At 43.0% G+C, this 26,989-nt stretch overlaps 1 protein-coding gene across 2 annotated transcripts in view; it reads left to right on the top strand.

Moving 5' to 3' along the window:
- Nucleotides 1-26,989, top strand: part of KDM2A (lysine demethylase 2A) — a 227,548-nt gene that overhangs the window by 34,850 nt on the left and 165,709 nt on the right. For both annotated transcript variants that reach the window (XM_082266749.1, XM_082266750.1), the window contains exons 2-5: nucleotides 10,484-10,561; nucleotides 18,194-18,332; nucleotides 18,414-18,492; nucleotides 22,072-22,118. In XM_082266749.1, coding sequence (XP_082122875.1) covers nucleotides 10,526-10,561; nucleotides 18,194-18,332; nucleotides 18,414-18,492; nucleotides 22,072-22,118 — 301 coding nt within the window. In that variant the 5' untranslated portion in view covers nucleotides 10,484-10,525. The remainder of the gene's footprint in view (nucleotides 1-10,483; nucleotides 10,562-18,193; nucleotides 18,333-18,413; nucleotides 18,493-22,071; nucleotides 22,119-26,989) is intronic.

Raw genomic sequence — 26,989 nt, forward strand, 5'->3', positions numbered from 1 at the left:
TAGGTACAGCGTCGCACGACCGCGCAATTGTCCGTTAAAGTCACGCAGTGCCGAATCGCAAAATACCCCCTGGTCTTTTAGCAGCCAAATCCTCCGGGGCTTAAGTGGTTAATGAATAATTTGACTTACCTGTAGTTAAATTCTTGTAATTTGGATTTTGTTGTCTAAAATATGGCTTTTCTCCTAAGACTTTAATTGGGGGTGTATTCAGTTTTGCAACATAGTCTTGAATGAATTTGATAGGAAAAATACTTTTTTGTGTGTGCAAATTAACAAATCTTGGTTGCAATCAATGGGCTGCATTTGTGGGAGTATTTTGTTGTATAGTGTCCAAAAGAAAATGTTGATTCTGAAAGTGTGTGTGTATGTATGTGTGTGTGTATATATGTGTATATATATATAATATGTATGTGTGTGTGTGTGTGTGTGTGTGTAATATACTGCTCAAAAAAATTAAAGGAACACTTTGGAAACACATCAGATCAATGGAGAAAAATAGCATGCTGGATATGGTAGCATATGAAAAATAGCATGCTGGCTGGATACTGATATGGACTGGGTAATGTGTTCAGAATGAAAGAATGCCACATCGTTTGATAGAAATAAAATTCTCAACCTACAGAAGGCTGAATTCAAAGACACTCCAAAAATTTTAAGGGAAAATATGATGCAGCAGGCTAGTCCATTTTTCAGAAATTTCATTGCAGCAACACAAAATGGTACTCAGTAGTTTGTATGGCCCCCACGTGCTTATATGCATGGCTGATAATGTCAGGGCACGCTCCTAATGGATGGTGTCCTGGGACATTTCCTCCCAGATCTGGACCAGGGCATCACTGAGCATCTCAACAGACTGAGGTGCAACCTGGCAGCTTCGGATGGCCTGAAACATAATGTGCCAGAGGTGCTCTATTGGATTTAGGTCAGGCGAGCATGCGGGCCATTCCATCGTATCAATTCTTTCATCCTCCAGGAACTGGCTGCATACTTTTGCCACATGAGGCCATGCATTATCGTGCACCAGGAGGAACCCAGGACCCACTGCACCAGCACAGGGTCTGACAATGGGTCCAAGGATTTCATCCCGATACCTAATGGCAGTCAGGGTGCCATTGTCTAGCCTGTAGAGGTCTGTGCATCCCTCCGTGGATATGCCTCCTCAGACCATTACTGACCCACCACCCAACCGGTCAGGCTAAATGATGTTACAGGCAGCATAATGTTTGCTATGGCTTCTCCAGACCCTTTCATGTCTGTCACATGTCCTCAGGGTGAACCTGCTGTCATCTGTGAAAAGCACAGTGCGCCGGTGGCGGACCTGCCAATTATAGTGTTCAATGGCAAATGCCAATCGTGCTCCAGGGTGTCGGGCAGTGAGCACAGGGCCCACAGGCCACCCTCATGAGGTCTGTTTCTGATTGTTTGGTCAGAGATTGACATCATTACCCTGCTGGAGGTCACTTTGTAGGGCTCTGGCAGTGCTCATCCTGTTCACCCTGGCACAGATACCATACCTGCTGATCGGTAAAGGACCTTCTATGTAGGGATGCACCGAATATTCGGCGGCCGAACATTATTCGGCCGAAAATAGAAAAAATAGCACTTTCGGTGTTCGGCCGAATAAGTCAAAAGGCCGAATAATTTTGTGCCGAACAATAGGGCTGAACGATAGTCGATATGATATCGACTATCGTTCTGTGGCCGTAGGCGATATTCATATCGCCGAGGTCACGATATTTACAGGGGGAAGGGACTCGGAGGAGGACAGGAGGACTCACAGACTTCCGTGTTAGGCAGGGGAAGCCGGGACACTTCAGCGGTGAGCATACATACATTACTCACTCGTGCACTGCAGCCCGCCCCACACATTCAGTGAGTCTTACTCTCCTCCCTAGTTTTTTCAATGGCACATTCAGGAAGCCAATCACGCCGTGATTAGCTGCACAGCGAACCAATCACGCGTGCCTGCACACCTGACACTGACACTGACTGACTGTCACTGAGTAATTGATGTTACCATATTAACCCTGACCTGCCCAGTGCCCTGTATCTGCAATTAAAATTTACAAGGCTGCCTGCATGCTTCCTGATTTCCATTCCCAGCATCCTTCCCAATCCCTACAGTGTCACTAACATTAACCCTATGGTACAAGGCTGCAGTGTGCACTGAATCCCATTCCCTACAGTAACATTTAGGGAGAGAGAGAGACATGAGAGGACAAGAGAGAGAGAGGACAAGAGAGAGAGAGAGAGAGACATGAGAGGACAAGAGAGAGAGAGAGAGACATGAGAGGACAAGAGAGAGAGAGAGAGACATGAGAGGACAAGAGAGAGAGAGAGAGACATGAGAGGACAAGAGAGAGAGAGAGACATGAGAGGACAAGAGAGAGGACAAAAAATTGGCAAAATAAATGGAAAAAATGCGAAACACCGCGTTTGGTATTCGGCCTTCGGCCAAACATTTCATTATTATTTGGCTTCTGCTTCGGCCAAGAATTTCATTTCGGTGCATCCCTACTTCTATGGCCCTGTTCAGCTCTCCTAGAGTAACTGCCTGTCTCTTGGAATCTCCTCCATGCTCTTGAGACTGTGCTGGGAGACACCGGAAACCTTCTGGCAATGGCATGTATTGATGTGCCATCTGGAGGATTTGGACTGCCTGTGTAACCTCCTATAGTGTCCAGATATCGCCTTATAATACCAGTAGTGACACTGACCCTAGCTAAATGCAAAACTTGTGAAAAACATTCAAAACAGATGAGTAGGAAAAAATATTTTGAAGGTCATCTCATTCTTGCCCTTTTAGTGCACCAGTTAATTGAATTGACACCAAAGCAGCTGAAACTGAATAGCAACCCCCTCTGCTACTTAACTGACCAGATCAATATCCCAGGTGTTTAATTGACTTGATGCTATACTCTGATTAAAAATGTTCCTTTAATTTTTTTTGAGCCAATGCATGCCACGAGTTTCTCCATGCCGGATGCGTCTTGAAGCTGTCATTACCAGCAAAGGATTTTGTACGAAGTATTACTGTAAAATACATTTCAGTTCTCGCGTTCATTACTTTTTCCCTGTGTCCTTCCATTTTATTGCGTATAATAGTAATAGAAGGGCCGATATATTTTCATTTCTTGGAGAATATTCTTCTCTGTTCTCTCTCAGGGTGCCAATGTCTAGGCACTTACTGGGATTTCTGTTGAACCTTGGATTTCATGTAGGCCAAGTCTCCTTTTCAGTAGAGCTCATGTTGGTCATGGTTAGCACCATGGGCTAAGGTCTCTTTCACACGGTCCGCCTCCGTAGGCGGATCCGTGTTGCTCTGCGGGGATTGATCCGCGATCCCCGCTGAGCCGGCGGATGACAGCTCCGTCTCCGCTTGCAGAGCGGAGAGGGAGGTGTCTCAGCCCCCGCTGCCCTCTATGGGGGATCGGATGAGAGCGGACCGCCTGTCCGCTCTCACCCGATCCGATTACTGAACGAATGGAAAAATAGGGTTTCCATCCGTCCGGATTTCACGGACAGGATCGGATACGGATGGCAGCGGGTGTCAGCGGAGGTGTCTCCGCTGACACCCGCTGCCCCATAGAGCTGCATGGAGGATCCGATCAGATCCGCCTAAAAAAACTGACAGAGCCCTTAGGAGGGATTTTTGTCCATTAAAGGTATTTCAACGCTTCTGGGACTCTTTATCCATTTTAGCAAGATTGCTGACATAACCTCTATGGGTATAAATGAGTGTAGGTCAAATTTAAAAAATAGAAGAGATGTACACACACGTTATGATGCAGTACTGATATAGATGGTCATTTCTGAAAATTATCTTATTATGATTCAATATATTGAACAGTTTAAATAATCAATCCCATATTGTATTGATTTAGTTGGTGTTCTGCTATTACCGACAACCACCATTTAAAGGATTCATTTCTACATCCTGTATACATTTAAAAAAAAAAAGGGGGGGGGGAGAAAGAGAGGTATGGTAAGTCCTAGGGATGCACCGATCCGATATTAGCATCGGATATCGGCGCCGATACTGCCACAATAGCTGGATCGGTAAAATTAACCGATCCACGGGCCGATCTGATTTTGCTGAGTCCCGGCTCAGCCATCCCTTACTTGGTGCAGTAGCAGTATGGGATGGGAGCCGCTACTTCCTGTATAGTCCCGGCTCACAGGCGGAGTGATATCAGATGCACTCCGCCTGTGAATGGAGGAGCCGTACACATGAAGCAGCGGCTTTGCTCTGTACTGCAGCCGCATGCTTTGTGTGTAGTTCCGGATCGATATCGGTATCGGCAGATACACAATCCAAGATATTGGTATCGGGACAAAAAAAAGTCGGATCGGTGCACCCCTAGTAAGTCCTACAAAATAAAGGTCAGAAGGAATTAAAGGAATTGTAAAGGTGGAAGTTTTTTTTTTTTTTTTTTTTATCCTAATGCAGGCATGTCAAACTCCATTTCATCGCGGGCCGCATCAGCATTATGGTTGCCCTCAAAGGGCCGGTGATATTTGTAAGATTAGATGTCCAAGGCACCCCACGCTCCCTTACACCCTTACATGGGATGTCAAGAATCCCCCCACCATAAGAAGTCAAGAGTCACCCACCCTTCCTTAAATCACAATGCACCCCCTTACCTTGTGCTCCTGCCAAGAAGGAGATGCAGGTGGATCTGTGAAGAAGTGCAGGGTCTGGAGGAGACCCAGAGGAGGGCTGGAGTCAGCTTCCAGAGTCTACTGAATGCTAAGACCAGGGGAGGCAAAGACAAGGTGGTGTTGCGGCTGCACAGAGAGGTGCAGGATTTGCAGGAGGAATTCTGCCCTCCTCTCTGCTGCAGACTGTTGAGAAGGGGGAGGGGGGGGATGAGCCTTTCTGCAGCTGCACAGAGGAGTGCAGGATCTGGCACAGGAGTTCTGTCCTCTCTGCTGCCGACTACAGAGACAAAGTGGGGCAAAGACAAGAGGGGTCCTGCAGCTGCAGGAGAGGTGCGAGGGCCACATGAAATGGCCTGGGGGGCCACATTCGGCCCGCGGGCCTTGTGTTTGACACATGTGTCCTTATGCATTCTATGCATTAAGGTATAAAAAAAAAAAAAAAAAAAAAAAAAAACCTTTGTGTGCAGCAGCCTCCCCAGCACCTCCTATTACTTACCTGAGCCCCATCTTTATCCAGCAAAGTCCACGTGTCCCTTTGCCCTCCTGATTGGCTGAGGCAGCAGCGGTGCCATTGGCTGACTCTGATTGACAGCGGTGGGAGCCAATCAGGAGAGAGAGGGGCGGGGCTGAACGGCAGCTCTGTGCCTAAATGGACACACTGAGCTGCATTTCAGCTTGGGTGCCCCCATAGCATTCAACAGGAGGGAGGGGAATAGGAGCAGCCAAGAGGGACCTGAGAAGAGGGGGATCAGCACCACTCTGTGCAAAACCAACTTTACAGAGGAGGGAAGTAAAACATGTTTATTTATTTTTAAAAACCGAAACAAGAGTCTTGAACTAACTGCCATTTATTGTCCCCATGGTCCGTAGCGTGGCCTTCTCTCCTTCTTCCCGTATATCCCACTTCCCTTCCCCTGTCCCCCTTCTCCTACATCCTCTCTCATCTACCACTCGCTCTTCTCTCTGCTTCTTTCTGTGCCTCCTGTCTCTTTCCGCCCTTTCTGTGGTCTCGGTGGAGACCGATTGTATGAAAAATGGAAAAAGTTACATTCCTGGGAGGGTTTCTTATTTAGTACCTACGAGGAGGGCTGCCCTAGTCTGTTGTCTCTCATGGGGGACTCACGTTTGATCTGCCATCCCAGATGGCCCATCATGGATTTGCAGCACTGTTCTTCCTTGACTACTGCTGTTGTACTGCTCTTGTATGCACTTTGTTATACCTGTACCCCTTGTTCTCAATAAAAAAAGTATATTTGAAAAAAAAAAAAAAACAGAAACAAGACTTTACAATCACTTTTAAGGGAGAAAAAACAGTGAGAAGTATTGTTGCCCCTTCTGGATTTCTGAGAGGCTAAAGAAGTCTCTGTGGATCAATTAAGGATAGGTTTCAGTGTAGATATATGGAGAATTCCGCAGAGTCCCAATTCCCATTGTTACCAAGATAATACACTGTGTGCACAAATATTAGGCAAGATATATATATATATGTTATAGCATATTTTAGGACTAATTTCCTTATTGAACAACTACATTGCTCTCGGTCAGTCCAAAATGTAAGTAAACCTCAATCCTGAATATTTAACCACCAGGGTCTATTTTGTGATTAGGCACTGCGTGAGTTTAACGGACAATTGCGCGGTCGTGCGACGATGTACCAAAATGAAATTGACGTTCTTTTTTTCCCACAAATAGAGCTTTCTTTTGGTGGTATTTGATCACCTGTGCGATTTTTACTTTTTGCGCTATAAACAATAAAAGAGCATCAATTTTGAAAAAATAACTATTTTTAAAATTTTATTTATATGAAATTCCCCCCCAAAAAATGTAAAAATCAAAATTTTTTAACATTTTAGGCCAATTTGTTTTCTGCTGCATATGTTTGGTTAAAAAAAAAATCACAAAAAGCGTATTTTGATTGGTTTGCGCAAAAGTTATTGCGTTTACTAACTAAGGGAAAGATTTCTGTCATTTTTGGTGGTTTTTTTTTTTTTAACGCGGCGATTGCAATTTTTTTTTTTTTTTTTTGCAGTACTGCGACATTGCGGCGGACAGATCGGACCCTTGACTGACATTTTTGATACTTTTGGGGTTACCAGTGACATTACTGCAGTAATCAGTGCTATACATATGCACTGTTACTGCAAAATGACACTGGCAGGGAAGGGGCTAACTTTATTGGAGAGGGAGGGGTTAAGTGTGTCCTAGGGGCATGCTTCTAACTGTGATTGGCTGTGGCTACTAGTGTAGGAACAGTGATCAACGGTCCTACATAGTAGAACCGTCTGATCACTATTCATACACAGGGGAGAATGACAGGCGGCTGTGTTTACATTAGCCGCCTGCCTTTCTCCCTTCACGGCGGACGATCGCGAGTGACCGGCGGACATCGGGTCTGCCGGTCACACGCATGGACTTCCCAGGGAACGAGCTGGGGCAGGCGCGCGCCTCCAAGGTTGCGCGCTCGCCCGCTATTGGCTCACAAGCAAGTGACAGGCTAGTGACGTACCCATACGTCACTTTGCCTGGCCAGGGCTGACCGCCGCAGTATATGTACTTGCGGCGGTCGGCAACTGGTTAATAGGGTCTTTCTATTTCGCAGATTTTCGTCCGGAAGGGTAACCCCCGCAATGTAGGGGGGTTTACTGTATATTTTTTACATTCTGCTATATAACATTCCCCCCAAAAAATGTAAACACATTTTTTTCATCATTTTTAGGCCAATTATGTTTTCTGCTACATATTTTTGGTACAAAAAAAAATGTCAATAAGCGTATTTTGAGTGGTTTGTGCAAAAGTTATCGCATCTACAAACTAGAGAAAAGATTTATGTCATTTTTATTTATTTTTACTGGTAATGGCGGCGATCTGCAATTTTTAGCGGGACTGCGACATTGCGGGGACAGATCGGACCCCTGACTGACATTTTTGACACTGTTGGGGGGACCAGTGACATTGCTACAGTAATCAGTGCTAAAAATATGCACTGTTACTGTAATAATGACACTGGCAGGGAAGGGGTTAACTCAGTGGGTGATCTAGGGGTTAAATGTAAGCCTAGGGCAGTGATGGCGAACCTTGGCACCCCAGATGTTTTGAAACTACATTTCCCATGATGCTCAACTACACTGCAGAGTGCCTGAGTATCATGGGAAATGTAGTTACAAAACATCTGGGGTGCCAAGGTTCGCTATCACTGGCCTAGGAGGTGTTTCTAACTGTATGGGGGATGGGCTTTTGAAATGATCATAGAGACCTGTGATCCTATATAGAAGGATCACAGGCGCTCTGTGATCATTCCAGAGAGAAGAACGGTCAGCCGTGTTTACAACAGCTGACCGTTCTTCTTCTCTCTCAGCGAGGAGCGATTGTGGGTGGCTGGCGGCAATCGGAGCCCCCAGCCCCGTGCATCGGGGTCCCCGCTGACGAGTGTCAGCAGGCGTGCGACTGTTGTAGTCCTATTATCTACATATATATATACTATGGCATACATTTTTCTAAGCTTACTGTACAGGGTGGGTGAAAACCTCAAAGCAGTCAGACACAGGAGGTGAAAATGGCGACTGATAAGGATAGATTTGGCTGCAGTTCAGGAGTCGCGTTCCCTGCAGACTTTGAAAATTGCAGCTTTATGTTCTTGTCTGTTTTAGGCATTGTTATTATAAAGGAGAGTTTGACAACCAGTGGTACCTCCTTCACCAGCGTTCTTTCTGACTCCGCTCTGCCCCCTCCTGGCCTGTGGAGGGGTGGGGAGCTCTCGGCTCTTTGTGTCAGTCCAGGCCCCTGGTGGATCCTGACTTCCATTGTCGTGGTGCCTGGACTGACTTCTGTGACGTCAGCAGAGAGTGGACTTCAGACCGCTCTCTGCTGAAAACGGGTCACAGGAGTGCAAAACGAATTGAACTCCTGTGATCCATAGAAGAAGTACAGCCAAACGAGCCTTGGCCATACTTCTCCTTTAATGTAGATGCATAGCCTTTCAGTCATTCATTTCTCAGAATTTTTTAAAATGATTTAACTTGTGCGATTTGGGACTGCAAAGTTGCATGACAAGTCATACTCCATGATTTCCATTGAGTACCGTTCATATATGTGCGACTTCAAAGTAGTCCCTGCACTACTTTGGTCTGACTTTAATGCGAAAGACCTCGAGATTACACAGGCATTGCTTGAAGTCGCGTCAAAGTCGTGCAACTTTCAGGCCGCACAAGTGTGAGCCCAGCTCCTTTTTTATTTATTTTTTTGAATTGGTCCCACAGAAAAAAAAAAAACACCACTAAGCTGAAACTTAAATACTTACCTTTTTATGTGCAACTGTCCCCCGCAATGCCTCTTCTCTGCCACAAGATGTCCTCAGTTTTCCAGCCAGGCACCTTTCAAACCAAAGTGCAAGGCATGTGAAAGTTTATTTTTATTTGTATTTGCATGGCCATCAGCTTTTTAGAGACGTTGAGATATATGCACTACACTGTGTTTAAAAAGGTTTTCAGACCGCCCGCCGCAGAAATACTGCAGGAGGCTGGCCCTCCTGCGTGAACAGCTGCAGGTATGCGTCGGTCACGCGCCTGCAGGCTGAGAGAGAGCGCGCGCCGCCACTGCGCTCCCACCCCCACTCAGCAGCGGGGACTCCGATGCACGGGGCAGGAGAGGCTCCGGTTGCCACCTGACACCCGCGATCGCTCCCCGCTGAGAGAGAAGGACGGTCGGCTGTTGTAAACATAGCTGACCGTTCTTCTCTCTGGAATGAACACAGAGCTCCTGTGATCCTTCTATATAGGATTACATGTCTCTATGGTCATTTCACAAGCCCAACTCCCATACAGTTAGAATCACTCCCCTAGGGACACATTTAACCCTTTGATCGCCCCTGGGTTAACCCCTTCCCTGCCAGTGTCATTATTACAGTAACAGCGCATATTTTTAGCACTGATTACTGTAGTAATGTCACTGGTCCCCCCAAAAGTGTCAAATATGTAAGTTAGGGGTCCGATCTGTCTGCTGCAATGTTGCAGTCCCGCTAAAAAATGCAGATCGCCGCCATTACTACTTAAAAAAAACTATAAAAATGACATAAATCTTTCCCGTAGTTTGTAGACACGATAACTTCTGCGCAAACCAATCAAAATATGCTTATTGCAATTTTACCAAAAATATGTAGCAGAAAACAAATTGGCCTAAAATGTTAAAAAAATGTAGATTTTTTAAATTTTTTGGGAATGTTGTATAGCAGAAAGTGAAAAATATTGTTGTTTTTTTTTCAGAATTGTCGCTATTTTTTTGTTTATAGCTCAAAAAATAAAAATCACACAGGTGTTCAAATACCACCAAAAGAAAGCTCTGTTTGTGGGGAAAAAAGGACGTCAATTTTATTTTGGTTCAGCGTGGCACGACCGCGCAATTGTCCGTTAAAGTCGCACAGCGCCGAATCGCAAAAAGTGGCCTGGACATAAGACAGCAAAATCCTCCGGTGGTAAAGTGGTTAAAGTAACGCAGTGTCGAATTGCAAAATATGGCCTGGTCATTAAGGGGGAAATCCTTCCGGTCCAGAAGTGGTTAAAGTGTGTTGTGCCAAGGACTCCGATCCATTTGAATGAGCTGCTAGTAAACCTCAATGTGATGAACAATTGTACATGCGCCCTTTTTTCCCATTGCAGTGCACCATACTGGTAGCTCATTATATTAGTGTGTTGGGATGCCATTCAAAATCTGTGACCTCACAACACACTGTGGGAAGTATGTTTCGGTATTCTATGCTCCATGTTTTATGTATGTCAGGGTGGTTAGTTTCTTTGATAATAATGCGTTTTTTTCTTTTTCTCTCTAGGTGGTAGTACTTTAATTGAATAGTTTTGAAAAGCTGGAAGATATGGAAGACGAGCAAGTGCGATACAGCCGAAGACTGGTAAGAATGAAAATAAAAGTCTTGGCTTTACGAAGACCTGTGACGTGTAGCTAAGCAATTCTATTTATTAAAATAAAATTAGAATTGAATTGAGTTTGTTATCTATGCTATTTTATGCTATATGATCAACCCTTTCTGTAAAGCAAACAGTGTATGGAGGTCCATAAACATACAGTGGAGAAAATATGTATTTGATCCCCTGCAGATTTTGTAAGTTTGCCCACTTGCAAAGAAATGAAGGGTTTATAATTTTTATCATAGGTGTATTTTATATGATAGAGACAGAATATCAACCAAAAATCCAGAAAAAACACACAGGAGGTGTCTTAGGGTCATCATTTTTATTTCCTCCAAACACGGTGAGTTGAGTTAATGCCAAAGAGCTCAGTTTGGATTCAGAGAAGGACTGGGAGAAAGTGCTGGGGTCAGATGAGACCAAGACTGAACCTTAACTCAACTTGCTGTGTTTGGAGGAAGAAAAATGCTGACTGTGATCCTAAGAACACAATCCCTACAGTCCAGCATGGAGGTGGAAACGTTTTGCTTTGGGACTGTTTCTCTGCTAAAGGTACAGACCGACTTTGCCGCATTGAGGGGCCAAATGAACGGGTCATGTATTGTAGAATCTTGGACGAGAACCTTTTTCCCCTCAGGCAGAACCTTGACAATGGGTCCTGGATGGGTCTTCCACCAATGACCCAAAACACACGGCCAAGGCAACAAAGGAGTGGCTCAAGAAGAAGCACATTAAGGTCATGGTGTGGCCTAGCCAGTCTCCAGAACTTAATCTTATAGAAAATGTATGCAGGGATCTGAAACTTCGAGTTGCCAGGCGACAGCCAAGAAACCGCAGGGATTTAGAGAATATCTGTAAAGAAGAGTGGACCAAATCCCTCCTGAGATGTGTGCAAACCTGGTAACCAACTACAAGAAACGTCTTACCTCTGTGATTGCCAACAAGGGTTTCTCCACCAAGTACTAAGTCATGTTTTGCTTGGGGATGAAATACTTATTTTACTCAGCGAACTGCAACTCAATTTATAACATTTGTATCATGTGCTTTTTTTCGGTCTCTATTATTTTTTTTTATGTAATATTTATTTAAGAGAATAAAAGGCATGTAACAACAAAACAGAGTATCGCATGAAATAAGGGGGGGGGGGGAACAGTAATAACTACCATCGAGACAATAGGGCACCATTAAACATCACAAAAAATTTGGCAGATGAAAGGGCCAAAGTGTGTAGGTCAAGATGGGACCAGCACCGCACTTGCGGGCTTCCCCAGCTGCGGCCACCCCCCACCCACCAACACAGCCATAAGTCAAAACATAGAGCTAAACAGTGCTACAGGGCAGTCTAGGTGGGGAGAAGGGCGGCCCCCTCTTATCCAACATATGGTAGGAATGGGAAAGTGGAGGCCAGGGGTCGACCAAACCAGGGAAAGGAGGGGGAGAAAGGAAGAGGAGGTGTAAAGGAAGGTGGATCTAGAGGCAGAGGAAAAAGAAACATCGTTGCGTGATAGAGAGAAAAGCAGAAGCTTCCGGGTCAGGAGTCCCTACGAATCCGGTCTCTATTATTTAAATTACACCTATAATAAAAATATAGACTCTCTTTATTTGTAAGTGGGGAAACTTACAAAATCTGCAGGGGATCAAATAATAATTTTCCCCACTGCAAAAGCAGGATACGTGTAAAAATTATAAAAAAGAAAACAAAAAAAGAAATACTGTGTGTCCTCTCCTCCTAGATTGCTTTGTCATATTTGGGCAAATCTAAATTGATACAGATTAATGCTTGTTCTGTTCATCTGTAGCAAAGTCTGCCAGTCTTCCTGACCTCAAAGTCACATGAACATTTCCACCCCATTCTTTTCAAATTGGTGCTACTACTTTGGTGCAACTTTTGATGTGACTTTAATCCATAGGGTGTAAAGTCAGATCAGAATTGCACCAAATGTCGCATTAACCGCTTGCTGAGCACCCTAAATCAGTTGTAATGCTATAGGGTGGCAGCTCTGTGCAGGATCGTGTGTGTATGTATGTGTATATGTATGTATGTGTATGTGTGTGTGTATATATATATATATATATATATATATATATATATATATATATATATATATATATATATATATATATATATATATATATATATATCTACACACACACACACACACACGATCCTGCACAGAGCTCCCACCCTATAGCATTACAACTGATTTAGGGTGGTCAGCAAGCGGTTAATGCGACATTTGTCGTGTATGTGTGCGTGTGTGTGTGTATATATATATATAATATATATGTGTGTGTGTGTGTGTGTGTGTATGTATGTATATATATATATATATATATATATATATATATATATATATATATATATATATATATATAGATACACAGTGCCTTGCGAAAGTATTCGGCCCCCTTGAACTTTTCCACCTTTTGCCACATTTCAGGCTTCAAACATAAAGATATAAAACTGTAATTTTTTGTGAAGAATCAACAACAAGTGGGACACAATAATGAAGTGGAACGAAATTTATTGGATATTTCAAACTTTTTTTTAACAAATAAAAAACTGAAAAATTGGGCGTGCAAAATTATTCAGCCCCCTTAAGTTAATACTTTGTAGCGCCACCTTTTTCTGCGATTACAGCTGTAAGTCGCTTGGGGTATGTCTCTATCAGTTTCGCACATCGAGAGACTGAAATTTTTGCCCATTCCTCCTTGCAAAACAGCTTGAGCTCAGTGAGGTTGGATGGAGAGCGTTTGTGAACAGCAGTTTTCAGTTCTTTCCACAGATTCTCGATTGGATTCAGGTCTGGACTTTGACTTGGCCATTCTAACACCTGGATATGTTTATTTGTGAACCATTCCATTGTAGATTTTGCTTTGTTTTGGATCATTGTCTTGTTGGAAGACAAATCTCCGTCCCAGTCTCAGGTCTTTTGCAGACTCCATCAGGTTTTCTTCCAGAATGGTCCTGTATTTGGCTCCATCCATCTTCCCATCAATTTTAACCATCTTCCCTGTCCCTGCTGAAGAAAAGCAGGCCCAAACCATGATGCTGCCACCACCATGTTTGACAGTGGGGATGGTGTGTTCAGGGTGATGAGCTGTGTTGCTTTTACGCCAAACATAACGTTTTGCATTGTTGCCAAAAAGTTTGATTTTGGTTTCATCTGACCAGAGCACCTTCTTCCACATGTTTGGTGTCTCCCAGGTGGCTTGTGGCAAACTTTAAATTACACTTTTTTATGGATATCTTTAAGAAATGGCTTTCTTCTTGCCACTCTTCCATAAAGGCCAGATTTGTGCAGTATACGACTGATTGTTGTCCTATGGACAGAGTCTCCCACCTCAGCTGTAGATCTCTGCAGTTCATCCAGAGTGATCATGGGCCTCTTGGCTGCATCTCTGATCAGTCTTCTCCTTGTATGAGCTGAAAGTTTAGAGGGACGGCCAGGTCTTCGTAGATTTGCAGTGGTCTGATATTCCTTCCATTTCAATATTATCGCTTGCACAGTGCTCCTTGGGATGTTTAAAGCTTGGGAAATCTTTTTGTATCCAAATCCGGCTTTAAACTTCTCCACAACAGTATCTCGGACCTGCCTGGTGTGTTCCTTGTTCTTCATGATGCTCTCTGCGCTTTAAACGGACCTCTGAGACTATCACAGTGCAGGTGCATTTATATGGAGACTTGATTACACACAGGTGGATTCTATTTATCATCATTAGTCATTTAGGTCAACATTGGATCATTCAGAGATCCTCACTGAACTTCTGGAGAGAGTTTGCTGCACTGAAAGTAAAGGGGCTAAATAATTTTGCACGCCCAATTTTTCAGTTTTTTATTTGTTAACAAAGTTTGAAATATCCAATAAATTTCATTCCACTTCATGATTGTGTCCCACTTGTTGATTCTTCACAAAAAATTACAGTTTTATGTCTTTATGTTTGAAGCCTGAAATGTGGCAAAAGGTCGCAAAGTTCAAGGGGGCCGAATACTTTCTTAAGGATAATATGTGTGTGTACATATATACATGATCCTGCAGGAGGCGCACACGGCGCTTCTGCTATAATTCACAGCATATGCTGATCTGCGGGTGCCAGGCACTCAATGTCCTCCGGCACCCGCCAATCGTCAGCTTTTTTTTTTTTATTTTTTACCAAAAACATAGAAACATAGAATGTGTCGGCAGATAAGAACCATTTGGCCCATCTAGTCTGCCCAATATATCTGAATCCTATGAATAGTCCCTGGCCCTATCTTATATGATGGATAGCCTTATGCCTATCCCATGCATGCTTAAACTCCTTCGCTGTATTTGCAGCTACCACTTCTGCAGGAAGGTTATTCCATGCATCCACTACTCTCTCAGTAAAGTAATACTTCCTCATATTACTTTTAAACCTTTGCCCCTCTAATTTAAAACTGTGTCCTCTTGTGGTAGTTTTTCTTCTTTTAAATATGCTCTCCTCCTTTACCGAGTTGATTCCCTTTATGTATTTAAAAGTTTCTATCATATCCCCTCTGTCTCTTCTTTCTTCCAAGCTATACATGTTAAGGTCCTTTAACCTTTCCTTGTAAGTTTTTTTCCTGCAATCCATGTACTAGTTTAGTAGCTCTTCTCTGAACTCTCTCTAGAGTATCTATATCCTTCTGGAGATATGGCCTCCAGTACTGCGCACAATACTCCAAGTGAGGTCTCACCAGTGTTCTGTACAGCGGCATAAGCACTTCTCTCTTTCTACTGCTTATACCTCTCCCTATACATCCAAGCATTCTGCTGGCATTTCGTGCTGCTCTATTACATTGTCTTCCCACCTTTAAGTCTTCTGAAATAATTACTCCTAAATCCCTTTCCTCAGATACTGAGGTCAGGACTGTGTCAAATATTCTATATTCTGCCCTTGGGTTTTTACGCCCCAGGTGCATTATCTTGCACTTATCCACATTAAATTTCAGTTGCCAGAGTTCTGACCATTCTTCTAGTTTTCCTAAATCTTTTTCCATTTGGCGTTTCCCTCCATTAACATCAACCCTGTTGCATATCTTTGTGTCATCAGCAAAAAGACAAACCTTACCATCGAGGCCTTTTGCAATATCACTTATGAAGATATTAAACAAAATTGGTCCCAGTACAGATCCCTGAGGTACCCCACTGGTAACATGACCTTGTTCTGAATGTTCTCCATTGACTACAACCCTCTGTTGTCTGTCACTCAGCCACTGCCTAATCCACTCAACAATATGGGAGTCCATGCTCAATGACTGCAGTTTATTGATAAGTCTTCTATGTGGGACAGTGTCAAAAGCCTTACTAAAATCTAGATATGCAATGTCTACTGCACCTCCACTGTCTATTATTTTAGTCACCCAGTCAAAAAAATCTATAAGATTTGTTTGACATGATCTCCCTGAAGTAAACCCATGTTGTTTTTCATCTTGCAATCCATGGGATTTAAGATGTTCCACAATCCTATCCTTTTAATAGGGTTTCCATTAATTTGCCTACTATTGATGTCAGACTCACTGGTCTATAGTTGCTCGATTTCTCCCTACTACCTTTCTTGTGAATGGGCACGACATTTGCCAATTTCCAATCTTCCGGGACGACTCCTGTTACTAATGATTGGTTAAATAAATCTGTTAATGGTTTTGCCAGCTCACCACTAAGCTCTTTTTTTAATAATTTTGGGTGCATCTCATCAGGACCCTGTGACTTATTTGTCTTCACCTTAGACAGCAATCTTAGAACGTCTTCCTCTGTAAAGACACATGCATCAAACGATTCATTAGTCATCCTTTCAAGTGGAGGTCCTTCTCCTTCTTTTTCTTCTGTAAAAACTGAACAGAAGTATTCATTAAGGCAGTCGGCTAGCCCTTTATTCTCTCTTCTACATACCTTCCGTCCTTTGTTTTTAATTTAGTTATTCCTTGTTTTAATTTCCTTTTTTCATTTATATATCTGAAGAATGTCTTATCCCCCTTTTTCATAGACTGAGCTAGTTTTTCTTCTGCCTGCCCTTTAGAAGTTCTTATAACTTGCTTGGCCTCTTTCTGCCTAATCTTGTAGATTTCCTTATCTTCATTGCTCTGGGTTTTTTTATAATTACAAAATGCTAGCTTTTTATTTTTAATGATTTGGGCCACTTCTGCTGAGTACCACAGTGGTCTCTTCCTTTTTTTGTTTTTACTGACAAGTCTAATGCAATTTTCTGTTGCCTTCAATAATGTACCTTTTAAGTAGTCCCATTTCTCCTGGACTCCATGTAATCCGTTCCAGTCTGATAAGGACTCATTTATGACTAATTTCATTTTTGAAAAGTCTGTTTTTCTAAAATCTAAAACTTTTGTTTTTGTGTGGTGTGACTCTTTCACAGTTCTTATATTAAACCACACTGACCGGTGATCACTAAATCCCAAGGTTTCGCCTACAATGACATCATATACCGAATCCCCATTTGTGAATACCAAATCCAAAATGGCCTCCCTCCGGGTTGGCTCCTCAACCACTTGTTGCAGAGACAACCCTAGTAGGGAATTTAGAATATCTGTACTCCTGGTAGAACTTGCTATTTTGGTTTTCCAGTTTATATCTGGAAGATTGAAATCTCCCATAATGATAACTTCTCCTTTCATTGTCATTTTAGCTATTTCTTCAACTAGTAGATCATCTAGTTCTTTAACTTGACCAGGTGGTATATATATATATATATATATATATATATATACATGTAGCAGAATAAATATTGGTCTCATTTTCTAAAGAAATTCGATTTTTTAAATTTTTTCTATTGGATGTGTTTTATAGCAGAAAGTAAAATGTGTGTGTGTGTGTGTGTGTATGTATATATATATATATATATATATATATATGTATATGTATACACACACACAACTTATTTTTTATTTTTTGTTTAAAGCGTCTATCTTTAGGCTGCAGAGAGATGGTGACTGTAACTCTTTGGCTCTCTGTTCTGCCACTGCAGCTTGCTCAGGTTATTCAGCTGCTGGTCCAGGCATCTGGGTGGATCCTAACCATATATTTTCAGAGGCTGGACTGGTGCAGTGGTGTCAGCCCACTGTCTGCTGAAAACGGGTCACAGGAGTGCAGAACGCACTGCACTCCTGTGATCCCTAGAAGTACGGCCAAATAGCTTTGGCTATACTTCTTCTTCAAGGATGTGCATAGATGGTATAGGAAGCTTTATTGTGCAGATTTAGTCTTGTTGTTGTCAAATTAAATGTCATAGCTTGTTCTATAGTTGGACACACATTTATGGAGTATGCAGACCAATGGGAATTGTTCTGCCTAAAACTGCAGGAACACTGGTGGTTGAATGTTTTCTTTACCTAAGAACAGTCAGCTAGCGGGTGTCAGATGTTGTCATAGATACAAGATTTTGACCTGATTTAAACAGACATCTGTCATCCCATGGTTTTTGGGTAGGTTGATTGAAAGTGGGCTTTATTCTCTTATTTATAGGTAATTCTCAGGTTGCACCATGGCAAAGGTCAAAGCTGAGAATGTCCATCTTTAACGTATATGGGTATTCTGTTTATGGTGGACTCCTCCTTTTTTATGTATGTGATTGTCTTATGTGTGAACTTTTCTGTCCTCTAGAGGAGCACACTCCGCCGTCGATATGAAGATGATGGCATCTCCGATGAGGAGATTGAAGGCAAAAGAACTTTTGACTTGGAGGAGAAGCTTTATAGCACGAAGTACAACTCCAACTTTATCATCTACATGGAGGGCAAAGGTCAGGGGACTAAGTGATGGCGAATAATTCAGGAGGAGCGTACGAGTGGTGAACATGCTGTTGATTGTCTTTCTTTTTCAGACTTTAGTATGAGGTACGTTCAGGAAGGCGGACTCAGGGACCCGCTGATATTTACAAATTCTGAAGGACTCGGCATCAGGTAAATGGAATGTTAAGGCTTTGCCCTTGCCCATACATTGGCTTCTTATTTTTAAAGGATCAGTTCATACAACAAAAAAAAACGATTGGATGGAGATTTGCTGAACGGTTTCTTATAGTTTCTGGTTTCTGGCAATGTTTCTGACATTTCAGGTGCGAGTTGCATAGACTTGAATAGACTTGCACAGATGTCAGCCAAGTAGTACCTAAAGCCGCACTGACATGCAGCTTTGAAATCATGTGCTTTCAAGTGATGTTGCATAATTTTAAAGCCTCGTTCAGTGTGAACCAGAGCTTAAAGTGATTATAATAGTTTATTAAAATAAATGTCATACTTGGCTGCTCTGTGCGATGGTTTTGCACAGAGCGACCCCGAAACCTCCTCTTCTGGGGTCCCCTGCTGGCACTCTTGGCTCCTCCTCCTTTTTTGTATGCCCCCATAGCAAGCTGTTTGCTATGGAAGCACACCTGCGGACTGGATCCAAAACCGGGCTGTGTGTGTCTATTGACACTGCACTTTACAAGCCAAAAATGTATTCGAGGCAAGTTTAAAAAAATAAATAAAAATGTAAACCTGAATTTATTAGAGGGTTATGTTTAACTACTCAAAAATGTTTTTCATATTACGGAAGTTCACGACTACTTTAATTGGACCACTCCACAACTACATACTGTATAAGAACTAAAAGCCTGTTCTAAAATAATTTTCTACTCTTGTGATGACTTCTGTATATCCCCTATTTACTGACAAACACAGAAATGTAAAAATTAAATAAAGGTTTGTCCAACTTAGCATGGCGACATAAAGCTGATCCCAAGCTAATGTGTGTGTGTGTGTGTGTGTGTGTGTGTGTGTGTGTGTGTGTGTGTGTATGTATGTATGTATGTATATATAATATAATGTGTGTGTGTGTATGTGTCCGTATACACGTATCCTATGTAACCTGTTCCTGAAGGTGAACTTATCCTTTTAAGCCTTGCTTCACACAATTGCGAACACAGACATTGCATGTGATTCTCACCACATTGCTGTACTTTGCAGATTACATGCTATGTCTGTGCAATGTGATTCAGCCATACAGTTTGTATGGCTGAACTCGCATTGCATTCGCACGAAAATGCTGCAGGAACCATTTTTTTTTTCCTGCCCTGGAATCGAATCGCATGGGTGGTCACACCCATGCAATCTGATTCTTGTCTGAATTCACAGTTCGCACTGCGATCTGCAAACTGATCTGGGGGTGTCATTACCTTTTTGTATTGACACCCGCAGCTGTTCGCAGAGGGCAGTGTAAACTGCCTGCGGGGGGAGATGCTGGTTCCCGCGTCACAATAGTGTGAACCCAGGCTAACCCTTTCACAGCTAGAGCAGTTTTTTTGTACACAATATCTCACAGAAGTGAGTACATCCTTCACATTTTTGTAAATATTTTATTCAATCTTTTCATGTGACAACACTGAAGAAATGACACTTTGCTACAATGTAAAGTATTGAGCGTACAGCTTGTATAACAGTGTAAGAGCCGGTTCACATAGCAGCGACCCGACTTTCGGTGGCGACCTGTGAAGTCGCGGTGCGCAGCTCGCACCGTGACCTCGGAGCGGCCGGCACGGACTTCATAACATTGAAGTCAATGCAGGTCGCTCCGGATCTCCCCAAAGAAGCTCCGAACCCTTTTTCTAAGTCGGAGCGACTTGTGTCGCTCCTATTAGAACGGGTCCACAGCTTCTCTATGGCAGGCGACCAGGTGGCCTGACAGGTCGCCCCAGTGTGAACCGGCTCTAAATTTGCTGTTCCCTCAAAATTAATTCAACATACAGCCATTAATATCTAAACCGCTGGCAACAAAAGTGAGTACACCCCTAAGTGAAAATTACCAAATTGGGCCCAAGGTGTCAATATTTTATATAACGGACATTATTTTCCAGCACTGCCCTATTCCTTTTGGGCAAGAAGTTCACCAGAGTTTCACAGCTTGCCACTGGAGTCCTCTTACAACTCCCCCGTGATGATATCACAGAGCTGGTGGATGTTAGAGACCGTGCGCTCCTCCACCTTCCGTTTGAGGATGCCCCACAGATGCTCAATAGGGTTTAGGTCTGGAGACATGCTTGGCCAGTCCATCACCTTTACCCTCAGCTTCTTTAGCAAGGCAGTGGTCGTCTTAGAGGTGTGTTTGTGGTTTGTGTTCATGTTGGAATACTGCCCTGCGGCCCAGTCCCCGAAGGGAGGGGATGATGCTCTGCTTCAGTATGTCTTAGTACATGTTGGCATTCATGGCTCCCTCAATGAACTGTAGCTCCCCAGTGTCGGCAGCACTCATGCAGCCCCAGACTATGACACTCCCACCACCATGCTTGACTGTAGGCAAGACACACTTGTATTTGTACTCCTCACCTGGTTGCCGCCACACACTTGACACCATCTGAACCAAATAAATTTATCTTGGTCTCCTCAGACCACAGGACATGGTTCCAGTAATCCATACGGCGTATGGTCTGAGCACTGACAGGCTGACCCCCCCACCCCTTCAACCTCTGCAGCAATGCTGGCAGCACTCATACGTCTATTTCCCAAAGACAACCTCTGGATATGACGCTGAGCATGTGCACTCAACTTCTTTGGTCGACCATGGCGAGGCAAGTGGAACCTGTCCTGTTAAACCGCTGTATAGTCTTTTGCCACCGTTCTGCAGCTCAGTTTCAGCGTCTTGTCAATCTTCTTATAGCCTAGGCCAGTGATGGCAAACCTTGGCACCCCAGATGTTTTGGAACCATATTTCCCATGATGCTCATGTACTCTGCTGTGTAGTTGAGCATCATGGGAAATGTAGTTTCAAAACATCTGGGGTGCCAAGGTTCGCACAACACTGGCCTAGGCCATCTTTGTGTAGAGCAACAATTCTTTTTTTTCAGGTCCTTTGAGAGTTCTTTGCCATGAGGTGCCATGTTGAACTTCCAGTGACCAGTATGAGAGAGTGAGAGCGATGACACCAAATTTAACACACCTGCTCCCCATTCACACCTAAGACCTTGTAACACTAACGAGTCACATGACACCGGGGAGGGAAAATGGCCAATTGGGCCCAATTTGGACATTTTTACTGTATACTCACTACTTTACATTGTAGCAAAGTGTTATTTCTTCAGTGTTGTCACATGAAAAGATATAGGGGTGAATAGGGGTATACTCACATTTGTGAGATACTGTGTGTATATGTAATAATATATATATATATATATAATGTATGTAGTGTATGTGTGTGTGTGTGTGTGTGTGTGTGTGTGTGTGTGTGTGTGTGTGTGTATAATATATATGTGGGTATATATAGAGGGATTCTTCTTTTTTTTTTTTTCAAATTCTTTATTTAACAAAGAAGTACTTTCCATTACATTCAAACAACAAAATAGAATAAGATGCCCCCAGTGGCACAAAATCTAACCATAAACTTCTGACGATCATGGCAGCAGTTCAGAGTAGTAATGTGAGGTTGATGACACGTATAAATTGGGTAAGGTAAAAATTCTACAGATACATTTTTAGTAAGCTTTTCTTGATTTACTATTGTTCTTTTTCTAGAATGCCAGATCCTGACTTTAGTGTGAATGATGTGAAGTTGTTTGTAGGTAAGTGAAGATGGTTTTTATTTCTTGTGAATGTATGTGAGGCAGCATAGTGGCTTAGTTGTTACCTTAGTACTTGTGCCTTGCAGCACTGATGTCCTCGATCTAAATATCAACCACTACAATATCTGCATGGAGTTTGTACTTTCACCCTGTGATTTTGTGGGTTTCCTCTGGGTATTCAAGTTTATCTTGAACAATCCAAAAACATGCTGGTAGGTTAATTGGCTCCTGTCTAAATTGGCCATTGTACAGTGGCAAGAAAAAGTATGTGGCGCTCCTCTAGAAGCAGAGATTGAAGATTATAATGGGCCAGGTTTAGATGACACGGAGGAAATTGAGATCTGAAGGCATGCTGAATTTACAGGTATCTAAAGGGATTCTGAAGGGGAATAAGATATTCAGTGCAAAAGCGATCAAAGGAGAGAAAGCAACATTCCTCTACAGTATGGGCAATGGTTTTGATATAAAATTTTGCCCAGCATTGTGGATCAGCAAGCGAATAGAACTGGGGTAGGGATTGGCTGTTCCACAGAGGGAAAGGGTAGACAGGTGTGGACTCAAACAAAGTCCTCAATCCAATCCTTAACCACTTAAGCCCCGGAAGATTTTACCCCCTTCCTGACCAGGGGGTTTTTTGCGATTTTTTTTTTTTTGTTGTTTTTACTGCGTGACTTTAACGGACAATTGCGCGGTCGTTCGACGCTGTACCTAAACTAATTTGACGTCCTTTTTTTCCCACAAACAGAGCTTTCTTTTGGTGGTATACTATTTTATCACCTGTGCGATTTTAACTTTTTGCGCTATAAACAGAAAAAGAGCGTAAATTTTGCAAAAACAACAATATTTTTCAAATTTTTTTTATATGAAATTCCCCCCAAAAAAATGTAAAAATCAAAATTTTTTAACATTTTTGGCCAATTTGTTTTCTGCTACATATGTTTGGTAAAAAAAATCGCAAAAAGCGTATTTTGATTGGTTTGCGCAAAAGTTATTGCGTTTACTAACTAAGGGAAAGATTTCTGTAATTTTTGGTGTTTTTTTTTTTTTAACGCGTAATGGCGGCGATCTGTGATTTTTTGCGGTACTGCGACATTGCGGCAGACAGATCGGACCCTTGACTGACATTTTTGACACTGTTGGGGTTACCAGTGACATTACTGCAGTAATCAGTGCTATACATATGCACTGTTACTGCAAAATGACACTGGTAGTGAAGGGGTTAACTTTATTTGAGAGGGAGGGGTGGTGCGTGTCCCTAGGGGCGTGATTCTTACTGTGATTGGCTGTGGCTTGAAGTGTAGGAACAGTGATCGACGGTCCTACATAGTAGAACCGTATGATCACTGTTTCTACACCGGGGAGAATGACAGGCGGCTTGTTTACATTAGCCGCCTGCCTTTCTCCCTCTGCACCGACGATCGGCGAGTGACCGGCGGACATCGGGTCCGCCGGTCACACGCACGGACTTGCTGAGGAATGAGCCGGGGCGGGAGCGCGCCTCCGCGGGCGCGCGCTCGCCCGTTATTGGCTCCCAAGCAAGTGACAGGCTAGTGACGTATGTATACGTCACTTTGCCTGGCCGGGGCTGACTGCCGATGTATATCGTCGTGCGGCAGTAGGCAACCGGTTAAGTCCGGTCATTATAGATGGTTCAGGGGGTTTGGGCTTCCCTTCCACATTACAGGAGAAGATGAAGTGCCTCAAGCAATCGTAGAATGGCTGCTTCTAGCATAGTGGAAGGGTTGCCAGGGTCTGGTTGCACCCACCAACATGCGGTCACCAATTGGGTGTCAAGGAAATATTTATGAAATTCTGGTGTTGACCCAAAAGAGATAGCAGCAAATTAGCACTGTGAATGTTTAATGGGTGTGTTTAGTAAAGACACAAGAAATTGAATTTTTTTGTGTGTAATCAGCTTAAGCACATTGTGTTTGGCTATCGCTGTGACTGATGAGGATCAGATCACATTTTATGGCAAATAACTGCAGAAAACTAGTTAATTCCAATGGGGTTCTCATACATTTTTCTTGCCCTTGTATGTATTTACAGGTGAGGTAGTGACCTTCGATTGTAAGGACAGGGACTGATCTGAATGTACAATATGTAAAGCACCAAGTAAATTGTCAGCACAATATAAATACCTCAATTAAATAAATACATTTAAATCTCTTTTCAGTAGAAAAAAAAAAAAAAAAAGAGTTAAAGAGCAAAATTACCTCGGTAGGGGTTTAGAGGGAAATCTGAATAGGTATTTTCATATAATTTGGCATTACACTTTCAGAATCGGCAAACTACCAGGCTGAACCCAGCTTGAAATGAAAGTATAGCTAAAATAAATGTAATATAATGCAGCTTACCAGTCCATGGATGTGGTGATTGCATTAGTTTTATTTTTCAAACTACATACACTACCGTTCAAAAGTTTGGGATCACCCAGACAATTTCATGTTTTCCATGAAAACTCCCAATTTTATTCATCAAATGAGTTGCAAAATGAATATAAAATTAGACAAGACATTGACAAGGTTAGAAATAACGATTTTTATTTGAAATAATATTATTGTCCTTCAAACTTTGCTTTCATCAAAGTATTCTCATTTTGTAGCAATTTACAGCCTTGCAGACCTTTGGCAATCTAGCTGTCAATTTGTTGAGGTAATCCTGAAGACATTTCACGCAACGCTTCCTGAAGCACCTCCCACAAGTTGGATTGGCTTGATGGGCACTTCTTACGTACCATACGGTGAAGCTGCTCCCACAACCGCTGGATAGGGTTGAGATCTGGTGACTGCGTTGGCCACTCCATTACAGACAGAATACCAGCTGACTGCTTCTTCCCTAAATAGTTCTTGCATAGTTTGGAGGTGTGCTTTGGGTCATTTGTCCTGATGTAGGAGGAAATTGGCTCCAATCAGGCGCTGTCCACAGGGTATGGCATGGCGTTGCAAAAACCCTTTGTACAAATCTCCCACTTTACCACCACCAAAGCAGCCCCAGACCTCCACCATGCTTGACAGATGGCACCAGGCACTCCTCCAGCATCTGTTCACTTGTTCTTCATCTCACAAATGTTCTTCTGTGTGATCCAAACACCTCAAACTTAGATTCATCTGTCCATAACGCTTTTTTCCATTCTTTCTCTGTCCAATGTCTGTGTTCTTTTGCCCATCTTAATCTTTTTATTGGCCAGTCTCAGATATGGCTTTTTCTTTGCCACTCTGCCTAGAAGGCCAGCATCCAGGAGTTGCCTCTTCACTGTGGACGTTGAGACTGGCGTTTTGCGGGTACCATTTAATAAAGCTCCCAGTTGAGGATCTGTGAGGCGTCTATTTCTCAAACTAGAGACTCTAATGTACTTGTCCTCTTGCTTAGTTTTACACCGGGGCCTCCCACCTCTCTTTCTATTCTGGTTAGAGCCCGTTTTGTGCTGTTCTCTGAAGGGAGTAGTACACACCGTTGTAGGAAATCTTCAGTGTCTTGGCAATTTCTCGCATGGAATAGCCTTCATTTCTCAGAACAAGAATAGGCTGTCAAGTTTCAAAAGAAAGTTATTTTTTTCTGGCCATTTTGAGAGTATAATCAAACCCACAAATGCTGATGCTCCAGATACTCAACTAGCTCAAAGGAAGGCCAGTTTTATAGCTTCTCTAATCAGTACAACAGTTTGCAGCTGTGCTAACATAATTGTATGAGGGTTTTGTAATCATCAGTTAGCCTTTTAACACGATTAGCTAACACAATGTACCATTAGAACACAGGAGTGATGGTTGCTGGAAATGGGCCTCTGTACACCTATGTAGATATTCCATTAAAAATCTGCCATTTCCAGCTAGAATAGTCATTTACCACATTAACAATGTCTAGACTGTATTTCTGATTATTTGTTATCTTCATTGAAAACAGTGCTTTTCTTTTAAAAATAAGGGCATTTCTTAATGACCCCAAACTTTTGACCGGTAGTGTACAATTTCTAGAAGTACAGAAAAGTCCTGTCCTGGGATAGTGGTAGTCTGGAGGGGTCCCAGTGTAGGAGACCCCTAGGTGCCTGCCCTGCTGTTTGCAGTGTGGGTATAGTGCAGGGGGGTACCCTGAGCCTTGAGGGGATCCTTTAGTGGTGCTAAAAGATTGTTTTTTTTTTTTACTGCAAGGTCTTCCTTTCCTTATGGAGCCTCAGGTTCACATCTCCCCCACTGACCCCCCTCATGGAGGTGGCAGGTCCCTCAGGATCCCAGCTTCCCATAGTTGCACTGACGGCGGTCCTGCAATCCTTAGTGTCCCTGGTGGAAGTGGTGTGTGGGCAAAGGCCCAGGAGGAAGCATCCCCTGCCTTCCCCCTGCTCAGGCTGTCTTATCTTATTCTGAGCCTGATGCCGCTGTGGACGCGGCCCGTCCAGGGGGACTTAATCTCACACCCCCTGATCCATCTTATAGTGAGGATGAATCCTCCATGGTCGCAGCAGCAAATTAAATGGTAGATGCACTTATCACTGCAGTGGGTGAGACTTTAAAAATGAAGGCTGTTTGGTATGCACAAGTCGCAACGTACTCCAAAGGTGTTTCCTTTTGTGCCTTATTTTGACAGATTTTCCTGTAAGGAATGGGAACAACCAAAATTACCCTTTGTGGTCCCCAAACGTTTTTCTGTATGATACCCTTTTGAGGAGTCCCTTTTAAAAAAAGTGGGCTAGTCCATCAGTGGTGGACCTTCCTGTTTTCAGGTTGAATAAAGTAACCATAAGCCCAGTAGAGGAATCCTCCTCCTTTTCGGGACCTGGCTGACAAGAAAGCAGAGGCTGTGGCACACAGCATGTTTACTATGGCTGGTTTGGCATTGCGGCCAGTCTGTGCCTAAGCCCTGGTGTCTCAGACCCT

This window comes from Pelophylax lessonae (genome assembly GCF_965119305.1).
Source record: "Pelophylax lessonae genome assembly, chromosome: 9".
Classification (NCBI taxonomy): Eukaryota; Metazoa; Chordata; class Amphibia; order Anura; family Ranidae; genus Pelophylax; species Pelophylax lessonae.